Source organism: Sinocyclocheilus rhinocerous, unplaced genomic scaffold, assembly GCF_001515625.1.
Source record: "Sinocyclocheilus rhinocerous isolate Xijiao unplaced genomic scaffold, SAMN03320098_v1.1 scaffold1967, whole genome shotgun sequence".
Taxonomy (NCBI): domain Eukaryota; kingdom Metazoa; phylum Chordata; class Actinopteri; order Cypriniformes; family Cyprinidae; genus Sinocyclocheilus; species Sinocyclocheilus rhinocerous.
In genome coordinates, this window is record NW_015626474.1 from 664,702 (window position 1) to 677,755 (window position 13,054).

The window sequence follows — 13,054 nt, forward strand, 5'->3', positions numbered from 1 at the left end:
GTGCATTTCTTTCACCATCAATGCATCAAAATTCATAGTGTGTTCCTCATGCTAAATTAAGGTTCACATCCATGCTCAAAAACACTTTAAAGGGGTCATATGATGCGATTTCAAGTTTTCCTTTCTCTTTGGAGTGTTACAAGCTGATTGTGCATAGATAAGATCCCTGAAGTTGCAAAGACAAAGTCTCAAAACCAAAGAGATATTCTTTATCAAAGTTAAGACTCTGCCACGCCCCCCTAAAACGGCTCGTTCTAACACACCCCACATATCTACTTCGGCCAATCACAGTGCACTGGGTCAGCTGGCCAATCAGAGCGGACTGCGCTTGTCAAAGGAGGGGGCTTTGTAGAAAACGAAGCGTTTGAGAGAGGCGGGGCATAGAGGACCTACAATAATGTACAGTATTTGAAAAATAATGTGTTTTTTGAACATTAAAGCATGTCAACATATTCTGTTACACCAAATACACAAAATAATGATCTTTAAAAAAGCATCATATGACCCCTTTAAAAGAAAGAAAAAAGAAATTCAAACCAGAGTCAAAACTCTTTAATCATATATATTTTATTCTCAATACAGCAAAATACAAAGATGATTCGCAACAGACTCAGAAAATCCATTAGTAATACTCACTTCACCAAAAAAAAAAAGTGTTTAAATTACAAGTTATTACAAGTTTGGATAATCGAGGCTCATAAGAGTACCTTTAAATCATAGATCATATTGCATCCATATATGAATATATATATATATGTAGATTTCATCTTGTCAATACTTTTAAAACTAAATTGATTTTATACTGCTTGCCAATGATTGTTTTGAGATCACTCGAAAATGAGTACTACATAGAGACATCTAGAACCGCTCAAAACCATGACGTTCCTCTCTCTTGAAGTTTAGACAGCAGTCCTGTGTCAATAATGGCAGATCTTTCTTCTAGTCAACTGCATTTAGCCCATTTCAACATCACCATTTAAATGACAGAAAGCCATGTTCATATAGCACAGGAAATCTGAACATGACGTCGCTAACATACAGTGTTCTGTTGAAAAACAAAAAAATCTTCAGTAATGAAAATGTGCATTTAATATATTCACATTCTATTTACAATTAATACAAATGTTAAATCATTGTAAAAATTTACCCTAAAAGAAAATTTTTATGTACATCTGTACAGCTTAGTATTTAAATAGAAACATGCGAGTGTTATTTTTCAACTGGACAAAAAAACCTCTCACCCTGGGTACAGTTATTATGATCACAAAGAAAATTAAAGATGGATTTAAATCAATCAGTCACCTCTAAAAGCACTATCTTGAATTCTAGTAGAAAAGATAAAAACAGACAGCACAACAACATGTCTGGAGAAGCAAAAAGGCCATGGGAAAATCATTTTAACCACCCATATTCATATGCAGTTGCTTTCTTATCATGAATCTGGTACATAAATCACATTAGTGCATGGATTCATTTACATAAAAGCACAATTATCAGACCTCACCCCTAAAGCACAATGTATTTACTGACTCTCTAAATCAAAATGATGTATTCTGCAAGGTAGCGCATCAGTGATATACCTAGTCGCCAGCCATTAAATGTTTAACCTCTAGAAGCTTCTGTTTCAACGGATGAAAATTTCAATTGGCAGGAGTCCTCGTTAGCTACTGCACAAACGAGCAAGAAAAACATCTGCATAGACAGAAAAAGCCAATTAGAGGAAAGATCCTAGTGCAAGAGACGCTAAGTGTCCAGCATTTCATATACGGTGGATTGACTTCTCACTTTTACCGCCTTCCTCTTCCTGGTGCTAAACATATCAAAGGTTCGATCTGATTTACTGCGTGTATGGATTGCTGTGCTAAAATGATTATGTACATACATAAACTGCTATTCTCAACAGAACACATAAATATATCCTCACATGACTGCTGTCTTTTAAAAGAACTGCGACACACAGGTGACTATGACACTATAAAGGCAACCTCAAGACTCACATTAAATATTTAAATATGATATTTTCATATACAATAGAAATACGTCTCTCATCTCGTATTGCAACCCTGTTTCCATGCCCAAGAGTGAAAACGCAACTTGGAACTTATCTAAATAAAATCTTTATTAGGCTGAGCCACGGTCATAAAATACTCCTGCGTTTAATACCAGAAAATCAAGAGTGAGAAAGTGACATCTATGCGAGCGCTACATTTCGTATAAAAATCTTGGCCTGGGTGTTTGTGGTAGTGACGTATACAAATAAGACAGGCTCTAAACATGACTTACTCTGATGTGGCGTCTGTGGATGAGCCAGGCCAAAAAACGAAATAACAGATTCGTAATAATGCCTTGATATGGTGCCGAACAGTCTTTTGGTCTGGTATACAAGCGCTGCATGATGTTCTTTCAGCTTCAAACCTTTCTAGATGGGTATTTCAAGATAGTTAGTTTCCTGTATATCAAATACAAGGCACGATAAAATGATAAAAGAAGAAAACCTAAATTTTAAAGCACCTTTGGTTAAAGGGAGGTACTTTGGTTGAAATAAAAAGCTATAAACATCCAATTATTATTCTTGTTTGCTTACAGCTAGCAGAGAATTAACAAAAAAGACAGTCAAAGTAAGAAACCAGGCTTTTTTTAGCTAAACAAGCCGATGATATGAGCAGGACGATGCAGTGTATGAGCGCTCTGACAGACGTGTGGTTTGGCCGCCGCCCCTCTCATGAATATTCATAGGGTTTGCGGTGGAGGGGCGGGACGCTGAGTGCTTCCATTTTTGGCAAGCTGGTGTAGAAATGAACACAGTGTCACAGAGATGTCCGAGGCAGATCGAGTGTGAATGTTTTGGGCTACGGATTGAGCGCGGATAGGGCCGCTCTACTGTATGAGCTTGGCGTCCAGTCGTAGCCAGTGCAGGCCCTGCCGCGTGAATCGCACCAGTTCAGTCATGCTGCTGGTGTTGAAGATGAGCGGGCTCATAACCTTGTCCAGTTCAGAGAAGAACTCTGCGGAAAAAAACATAAAGAAGAAGTCACACTTGACAGTCCTTTAGCAGGTGCTCACATGTGGATTCATGCAAGCAGGAAATAAAAAAAAAAAAAACATGAAAAAAAAAAAAAATCTTGCATTTGCTGGGAAGAAAAAGAGCAGTATTCAGCAGGACACATGAGACACAAGACGAGCAGGAACAGATCCTGAGCCAGAATCAAGTCAGATTCTGAAATCTGAAATAAAGCGTTTTTCACAATATACACTGTTTTTTACAGAAAGTCATAATATTAAATGTTTACAATATCTTAATATCTTCATGTCTTATAGTCACATTTAGCAGATTAGATACAGCTTTGATCACAGAAATAAATTACATTTTAAAGTATATTCAAATAGAAAACCAGTATTTTAAATGGCAATAATATTTCTGTATATTTGATCAAATAAATGCAGCCTTGATGAGCAGAAGAAACTTCTTTAAAAACATAAAAAAATTATTCTGATCCCAAACTTTTGAACGGCACTGTACATCCAAATTTCCATAAAAAGCTCGGCATTAATAATTAAATTTTGCAACAAAAAAACAAAACAAGCAGCTGACATTTAGAATATATTGCTTTACATGAGAGTACTGTATGTATGCAAATAGAGCTATAAAGATATACATCCAAATTTATACATAGATTTGCGAAAATAGAGTTTACCTTTTTGCAACAATACAAACAATTGCACAGTTGAGATATGCTATATAGTATATATTGCTCTACATGAGAGTACTGTATGGGTAAAGTAGATGTACTATATATCCAACCTGTAATCTTTCAATACTGTAAGCAAATAATACAACAGACAATGCAATGCTTTCCATGAAAATTCCTGCTTGCTTGGAAACAGAATGACTGAAGAAAAGTCAGAAAAGATGTGTGGAGTTACAAAAGCACCTCAGTACAGCTTCAGGAAGATGGACTTGGTTTTGTTTGGAAAAAGGCAGAAGTAAAAACAAATACCTCTCTGCTCTTTGGCGAGCTGTTCGGCCTGCTCCCACACCTCGATGGCGTAGAGGAAGTTGGAGGTGACCTGGACGTAGCTGGCTGCCATCTGGTGGATGCGCTGGGGGATGGTGACGGAGGAGCTGGTGCTCTGGCTGGAGCTGCTGGAGGAGTAGCTGCCCGCACTTCCAGGAGACAGTTTTGGGGAGACCGGAGACGGCATTCCCGCCGTTTTACTGCAGGACGCAGAGGACAGAGACGAGAGCGAGTCAGGACGCAATGAAGAGCTATTCCTCCTGTCCTCACTGGAAGTGTTTCACAGACGGGGCTTAGACTAAGCCAGGATAAGGCCATAGTTCAATTAGGACATTTAAGTAATTTTTATAAACGTGCTTAGAAAAAAAAAAAAACATTAATGGTGTGCGTCTTGAGCCAAAACTTCAGGAAGATGGACTTGGTTTTGTTTGGAAAAAGGCAGAAGTAAAAACAAATACCTCTCTGCTCTTTGGCGAGCTGTTCGGCCTGCTCCCACACCTCGATGGCGTAGAGGAAGTTGGAGGTGACCTGGACGTAGCTGGCTGCCATCTGGTGGATGCGCTGGGGGATGGTGACGGAGGAGCTGGTGCTCTGGCTGGAGCTGCTGGAGGAGTAGCTGCCCGCACTTCCAGGAGACAGTTTTGGGGAGACCGGAGACGGCATTCCCGCCGTTTTACTGCAGGACGCAGAGGACAGAGACGAGAGCGAGTCAGGACGCAATGAAGAGCTATTCCTCCTGTCCTCACTGGAAGTGTTTCACAGACAGGGCTAAGACTAAGCCAGGATAAGGCCATAGTTCAATTAGGACATTTAAGTAATTTTTATAAACGTGCTTAGAAAAAAAAAAACATTACTGGTGTGCATCTTGAGCCAAAACAAAGACACTGATATATTTTAAGATCAGTCAGAGCAAGTTTCTTTCAGTTGAAACAGCTCATTTTAGTCTAGGACTAGGCTCAAGCCTTGTCTGTGAAACCAGGGGTAAATGTTTAAGAGACTAACTACCAAGATAAACTATGAAAACTAAGTTTATTCATATGTACAGGGTTTCTGCAGGTTTTATGAAGGTATATTTAAGACTTAAAATGTAAAGAATAAATTGAATATGGAATTTACTGTATCATCTTTTCACACTGAAAAAAAGTGATGCTCTTCATCAGTATATATGGCTTGTTTTCAGTGCAAAAGTCTTAATTCTTAAAATCAAGATACATTTACTTGAAGCAAAAAAAAAAAAGAAATGATAGGAAGTCTTGATTTTTGAGAAATTGATCAAAATGAAGTGAGTTTATGATTAAAACAAGAACAAATATCTGCCAATGGACTGAAAAAAAATTATTTTGGAAAAAAGGTTGCTTTAAGTATAAACTCATAATTTTGTTATATTTTTCAATAATTTAATGTATCTTGATGTTTAAATATTTATAACTAAAAACAAATACTGAGGAAGATATTTTATATTTTTATTTGCAATGCATGGCATTAAATGTGCATTTTGAAATACTGGCTTATATTTCAAGAAGAGAACATAGCACAACCTCACGTTTTAACACATTTTTAGAAAGAAAGGCAAGTGCAAAAAAAAAAAAAAAAAATTTTAATATCAATTTTGTTAATTTGCAAGTTATTTACTGTTTGCCATTGCATAATGACAACCTGTGATCCGGTATATAAAAGTGGAGCGAAATACCTATTGGTCTATATATTTTTTTTACTATACATTTTTATTTATTTATTTTTTTAAATGTGGTTGCCAGGATGTTGCTAACGTGTTGTTACACACTGACATGCGGTTGCTATGGTGTTGTGGGTGGACACCCTCACATTTCTATAATATTTAAAAAATCTACAATAATAATATAAACGAATGTAACTTACTTTGCTACTCCAGGAGACGGAGCTTGGGTATTACTCAACGAATTCTGGAAAAAATAAATAAATAAAACCTTAGTTAATACATCTTGTATATGTTATGATTTTGAAACATTTTGAGAAAAATTAACAACAACAACAATTAAATTTCACATCATAGTAATCTTTTGACGGACAAATACAACAAGGTTTTCATGTTTTCAGTAATTTTGTCATACTGGATATTTCAGACCTACACTACCGTTAAAAAGTTTGGGGTCAGTAAGATTTTTTTTTAATGAAATTAATACTTTTATATTTAGCAAGGACACATTAGATTGATCAAAAGACAGTAAAGTAATAGAAATGTTTCTTGAGCAGCAAATCAGCATATTAGAATGATTTCTGAAGATCATGTGACACTGAAGACTGGAGTAATGATGCTGAAAATACAGCTTTGATCACAGAAATAAATTACATTTTACAGTAAAACATTTTAAATTCAAACAGAAATCAGTTTAAATTGTAATCATATTTTTAAATATTTAATTAATATAATGATATTTAACAAAGCAAAACACAGCCTTGGTTCTTTCAAAAACATTTAAAAAAAAAAATCGTACAGACTCAAAACATTTAAATTGTAGTGTAGATATGCAAATAGTTTGAGAAGAGGAACCTTGGGTTACACTTTATTTTAAGGTGTATTAACAACAACAACAATTAAATTTCACATCATAGTAATCTTTTGACGGACAAATACAACAAGGTTTTCATGTTTTCAGTAATTTTGTCATACTGGATATTTCAGACCTACACTACCGTTAAAAAGTTTGGGGTCAGTAAGATTTTTTTTTAATGAAATTAATACTTTTATATTTAGCAAGGACACATTAGATTGATCAAAAGACAGTAAAGTAATAGAAATGTTTCTTGAGCAGCAAATCAGCATATTAGAATGATTTCTGAAGATCATGTGACACTGAAGACTGGAGTAATGATGCTGAAAATACAGCTTTGATCACAGAAATAAATTACATTTTACAGTAAAACATTTTAAATTCAAACAGAAATCAGTTTAAATTGTAATCATATTTTTAAATATTTAATTAATATAATGATATTTAACATAAAGCAAAACACAGCCTTGGTTCTTTCAAAAACATTTAAAAAAAAAAATCGTACAGACTCAAAACATTTAAATTGTAGTGTAGATATGCAAATAGTTTGAGAAGAGGAACCTTGGGTTACACTTTATTTTAAGGTGTCCTTGTTACAGTGTAATTATACATTTAAGTACTGAGTAATATTAATTAACTACATGCACTTACTATATGGTTAGGGTTTGGCTTAGGGTTACTTGCATGTAATTATGCATAATTTATTGTTATTATAATAGTAAGTACATGTAACATGTGTAACAAGGGCACCTTTAAATAAAGTGTTACCGAACCTTGGCATGCCAACCTTATAGTCGTAATATAAAAAACAGAAAATCCTGTTACCTTCAAGTGTTCAGTGAGCGTTTTAGAGTATTTCAGTGCACTTTCTTTGCGTAGCTTGAAGAGCCTCAAATACAGGAGCGCTTGGCACCTCAGGCTGCAGAGAGACAGACGGATCCACTGATTAGATCTGCCACTGGTTACCAAACACTGGATCCACATTAACTTAGCTTTACTTTATAACTGGGATCAAACATTGGCAATAAATTTGAAGGAATAATCTGCCAAAAATGAATATTTTGTCATAATTTACTCACCCTCCACTTGTTCCAGACCTGTATGAGTTTCCTTGAAGATAAAAAGATAGTTTGAAGAATGTTGATAGCCAAACAGTTGATGGCAGCCATTGACTTCCATAGTACAGAAAAAGTCAATGGGGACCGGAAACAGTCTGGTTACCAACATTCTGTAAAATATCTTTTGTGTTCAACAGAACAAAGAAACTCATACAAGTGTACTATGAGTAAATAATGACCGGATTCTCATTTTTGGGTGAACTATTCCTTTAACATCACTCTGTAGGAAATTTTAGATTATAAAGATTATGAAAGCATACATGTAATAAATTGTAGTGTAGATATGCAAATAGTTTGAGAAGAGGAACCTTGGGTTACACTTTATTTTAAGGTGTCCTTGTTACAGTGTAATTATACATTTAAGTACTGAGTAATATTAATTAACTACATGCACTTACTATATGGTTAGGGTTTGGCTTAGGGTTACTTGCATGTAATTATGCATAATTTATTGTTATTATAATAGTAAGTACATGTAACATGTGTAACAAGGGCACCTTTAAATAAAGTGTTACCGAACCTTGACATGCCAACCTTATAGTCGTAATATAAAAAACAGAAAATCCCGTTACCTTCAAGTGTTCAGTGAGCGTTTTAGAGTATTTCAGTGCACTTTCTTTGCGTAGCTTGAAGAGCCTCAAATACAGGAGCGCTTGGCACCTCAGGCTGCAGAGAGACAGACGGATCCACTGATTAGATCTGCCACTGGTTACCAAACACTGGATCCACATTAACTTAGCTTTACTTTATAACTGGGATCAAACATTGGCAATAAATTTGAAGGAATAATCTGCCAAAAATGAATATTTTGTCATAATTTACTCACCCTCCACTTGTTCCAGACCTGTATGAGTTTCCTTGAAGATAAAAAGATAGTTTGAAGAATGTTGATAGCCAAACAGTTGATGGCAGCCATTGACTTCCATAGTACAGAAAAAGTCAATGGGGACCGGAAACAGTCTGGTTACCAACATTCTGTAAAATATCTTTTGTGTTCAACAGAACAAAGAAACTCATACAAGTGTACTATGAGTAAATAATGACCGGATTCTCATTTTTGGGTGAACTATTCCTTTAACATCACTCTGTAGGAAATTTTAGATTATAAAGATTATGAAAGCATACATGTAAATAAACCATGAGTCAGTCTTCACGACGATTCAGTGCACTTTAATCGATTTAAAACACAACCCATTCGATTATTAGTTCCCCATGTCCACAATGAAGATGACTATCTCCTCATATTCTCCCTCGTGTTCATTTAGAGAGCAGTGGTTGGCCTTGCTGTGAATGAAAATGGTTGACTTAAAAGTGCAGAACTGCTGCGTTTCTGCTACGTACCACAGCACAGCTAGCCTTTTGTCTGCAGAGGTTGCATCCGGCGCCAGGTAGCTCTTCAGCTTCATAGTGTACCTGCACAACACGCAAACACACACGTTTGTCAGCAAACTCTGAAAGCACAATGAAGAGAGACGCTGGAGGACATATTCTGGCAACTTACTTGATGAGTTCCACGGTTTCTGCGTACATGGGGAAGGGCGATTTGGCCTCCTGGGCACTTTTCTCCAGGGCGTTTCCACACTCGATGAAAGACACCACAGCGTCCAGGTAGTACACGGCTTTCTCAAACCGGTCCATCTGTGGAAAGGACGATGCACATCAGAGCCAAAACTAACTCCACACTAAGCTCCATTCCACACGTTACGCTACGAAATGTGTGAGAATGCAAAGATGTGCTATAAAGGACAATCAATTGTCTTTTTTTATTCTCAGCTTTCATGCCTGCATTTACTTCTGACACATATTTTTGACATATGGGTCAAAGACGAGATGTCCCATTTTGGAGTCCCCATCAAATTTAATTTGCATACATAGAAAGCATATTAAAGGCAAGTAAAGCATCTACTTTTAATGCTTTAAACAACATGTCAAAAATATAGGTGAAATAATGTTCTGTCTTCATTCAGCGTAACAGATATATTTATGCGAAAGTGAAACAATTATACTGCCCAGTACTTATTAAAATATATGGTCACACTTTAGTTAGGGGAGCAATTCTCACTATTAACTAACTATTAACTACCACTTTTGCCTCAATAAACTCCTAATCTGCTGCTGGGGGAGCAATTCTCACTATTAACTATTAACTACCACTTTTGCCTCAATAAACTCCTAATCTGCTGCTTATTAACTGTTAGTAAGTTAGTTGTTAGTTTAGGTATGGTGTGGATTAAGGGATCTAAAATATTCTCATAGTGAGAATTGAGTGTTACCTCGAATATAAAAGAAAAAGTAATCATACTAAATGCTATTATATTTTAAATAATAAAAACATCTTGCTGAGTGGCAAATACTGGTAAAGAAGTAAATGACAGTTAATTAGTATTTTAGGGGCTGCACTGTGAGTCTTTTAATGTCATCGAATGACTCTTATTTTAAATAGGCCTGACAATATTTTTTAGTATATGAACTATTGTTACACTGAATGACATTATAGTGGGTGTCTTCTGTAAATCATGATAAAAATGCATGATAGGCATTATTTTTTGCTCAGAAAAAAAAAAAAAATTTAAGGTTGCATTAAACATTTTTTGATGCTTGATAACCCCTTTATAGAAAGAAACAGAACTGACCCATGTGCTTCGTGTGAGGAGAGCACCTGTTGTGTCGCTCTCAATGTAGAACTAAGACAAAAGGTCAGGGGTCATAGAAATATCATGCAGATTATCTGACACGCACGTCGAGAACTGTAGGCCAGTAAACAAACCCTCACCAGAGCATCTGCGTTGTGTTTCAGTTTCTTGGCTTCTTGAAGGTAATGATCAGCTGAATGAACCCTGCAATTCAGATGAAGGACTGGCTGTTACTTCACAAAAGAGTGTGACATCAAAAGTTCAAAAACTTCAACACCATGTCCAAAAATTAAGACGGAAGAGTTGAACAATGAAGTAATAAATAAAGAAAATAATCACAGCCAATAACAATACATGATGCTGAAATGCCCCACTATGTGTAGCCAGATTTTAGACCAATGAGATTTCACCATGCACTGTAAAAATGATATTGAGTTGTAAATAAAACAAAGACTTTGAGTCGATTTCAAATGTTTAATTCAGTGTAGGGTTGTGACGGTGAGGAAATTTTCCCACTGGTTAATCGACGTGTGACAACACCGATAATACCGGTATCACCGTTGGGGTGGGAGGGGGGGTGTTAGTTCGTTTGAGTTTCCCGCTTTTCTTAGCTTTCAAATGACTTGTAAAAGTGCCGCAATTCGGCGCCAAGCAATTGTTCGTTTGAGTTTTCCCTCTTTTCCTCGGATTACTTGGCTTTAAAATAGCTTGGAAAAAGTGCCGTGCGCGTTTTACTTTCACTTTCAAATTAGCGGCAATTAATTAGTTGATTCAATTCAAGCAACAACGTCAAACTCATAACTTTTATTAACAAAACAAATAAAAATACACCATATATGCCAAATAAAATTACTTGGGCTACACAATTTAAATGGGTATATAAAACTGAAAATCAGCAAACACTGTGGAACCAAATAAATAAGAAACATAGAACGTTTATTAGCAAAACGAATAAGAAAGCTTGGAGGCACGGCATATACACCTTGATGTAAAATAAAATACACAAAGTTTAAATAAAGTAATCAGCAAACACTGTGGAACCAAATAAATAAGAAACGAAGATGACGTAACCGGTGTTGCGGCTTAACACCGAATAACCGAAAACACAGTCTATCGCAGCAAGCCTAATTCAGTGTGTTTCTTATTTGAGAAATTTCTTAAGGAATATTTTGGGGGTTTTTTCAATTTGGGTGTGGCTTCTCAATGTGACATGATGGAAAAAAAAAAAAGGTCTGACTTATAGTAATAGACCGTTAAATCGGATTAACATTAAAGCTTTTATCACAATCACACAGTGTAAAAAGATCTTAATTATTCAGACAAAAGATGAAAATCTCCATACCTGTCTTCAAACAGGAGTTTGGATCTAGATTTAGAGCCATCAGAGAGAGGCGGCACTGCAATGGGATTCTCTGTTTTAGAGCTTTTCTCCTGAAAATAAAAAATAAAAATAACACATCTTGACAAATGTCTAAGGATTCTTAAATCAAGATACATTTATAATGACATAAGAAATCTATTTTTCTGAAAAACTGATCCAAGACGATCAAGAGTTTGTGATTGAAACAAGAACAAATATCTGCCGACTGGCTCAGAAAAATCAACTTAATTCAAATGGAAAACAAGTTTTCATTCCCCACTGACGGATGTTTTAAGCTTAAACACTTTAATTTTGTTCAATTTTTCAAGACTTTACATTTGCACCTCAAGTAAATGTTTAGATGTTTCTATTGGAAAACAAAAATTTTTTTGCAATGCATGCAATATTTAATAACATGACTATGAATTTAAGACTTGCTGTTCTGAATTGAGACTTGCAGAAACCCTCGCTATGGCAAAACAAAGTCTAAAGAGTTAGAAAATACTAAGCAAAGGCATGTACATAGACACACACACACACACAGATACAATGAAAAGGTGGCGCATATGCATTTATGTAGAATGTAAAACTATGCACGTATTAAAAATATGAAATTTTCCTTGCTTTGAGGCTGACGGGACAGAACTGTCAGTTTAGTACTGCATTATTACATAAGTGTTGCAAAACCCTCCAGACACTCCATACGTCACTGTACATACACGTGTTGCGCAAAAGGCGGAGACTGTAAACACTGGCAGCATACAGAGGGCCACAAGCGCAAACACACCTTGGCATCCCTGCGTAAGGGCTTGTCGTCGCCTTTGCGGTGTTTGGAGTTGGAGCTGCTCTTGCTGCTGGGTACAGAGGCGGAGGACTGGCTGAGCGTCCGCTTGCGGCCCTGGTGCTCTGATTTGGGCGTCCGCTGCAGCGTGATGGAAGGAGAGGGCGCAGACTCCTTCTCTTTGTCCTGAGCACGCTTAGATGAGCTACAGAAAACATTTAACATGATTACCAAACAGCTCGGGACAATTATTTACACTGCTCTGAAGACTCTACTGATGTGAGAGGGTAATGGTCTGCTATTCAATTTAGTGCAATAGAAAATAGGCTTTCACTCTTTTCAAGACTTTATTTTTTACATACATATTACATAAGCATATATATTTTTGTGGCCAGAAAAAGAATGCGCCAATAACTAAAATATAGCACAACGTCATGCATTTTAATGCTTTTGTAGAACGAAAAGCCAGTGTTTAAAAAAACAAATACAAATAAATAAAAAGAATTCAATGTCAATTCACAAGTTATTTGTGACGCTGGAGCACAAAAGCAGTCTGAAGTCGCTGGGGTATATTTGTAGCAATCGCCAACAATACATTGTATGGGTCAAAATGAT

General features: G+C 36.1%; 1 protein-coding gene across 1 annotated transcript in view; it reads right to left on the reverse strand.

The window, feature by feature from the left end:
* Positions 1-3,897: 3,897 nt before the first annotated feature.
* LOC107715968 (AF4/FMR2 family member 4-like) overlaps positions 3,898-13,054 on the reverse strand; it is a 38,061-nt gene continuing 28,904 nt past the window's right edge. Inside the window, exons 12-21 of the mRNA XM_016522248.1 lie at positions 12,446-12,644; positions 11,641-11,729; positions 10,439-10,502; positions 10,299-10,349; positions 9,167-9,303; positions 9,007-9,078; positions 8,238-8,331; positions 5,895-5,938; positions 4,438-4,692; positions 3,898-3,961 (exon numbers count right to left, since the gene is read on the reverse strand). Coding sequence (XP_016377734.1) covers positions 3,934-3,961; positions 4,438-4,692; positions 5,895-5,938; positions 8,238-8,331; positions 9,007-9,078; positions 9,167-9,303; positions 10,299-10,349; positions 10,439-10,502; positions 11,641-11,729; positions 12,446-12,644 — 1,033 coding nt within the window. The 3' untranslated portion in view covers positions 3,898-3,933. The remainder of the gene's footprint in view (positions 3,962-4,437; positions 4,693-5,894; positions 5,939-8,237; positions 8,332-9,006; positions 9,079-9,166; positions 9,304-10,298; positions 10,350-10,438; positions 10,503-11,640; positions 11,730-12,445; positions 12,645-13,054) is intronic.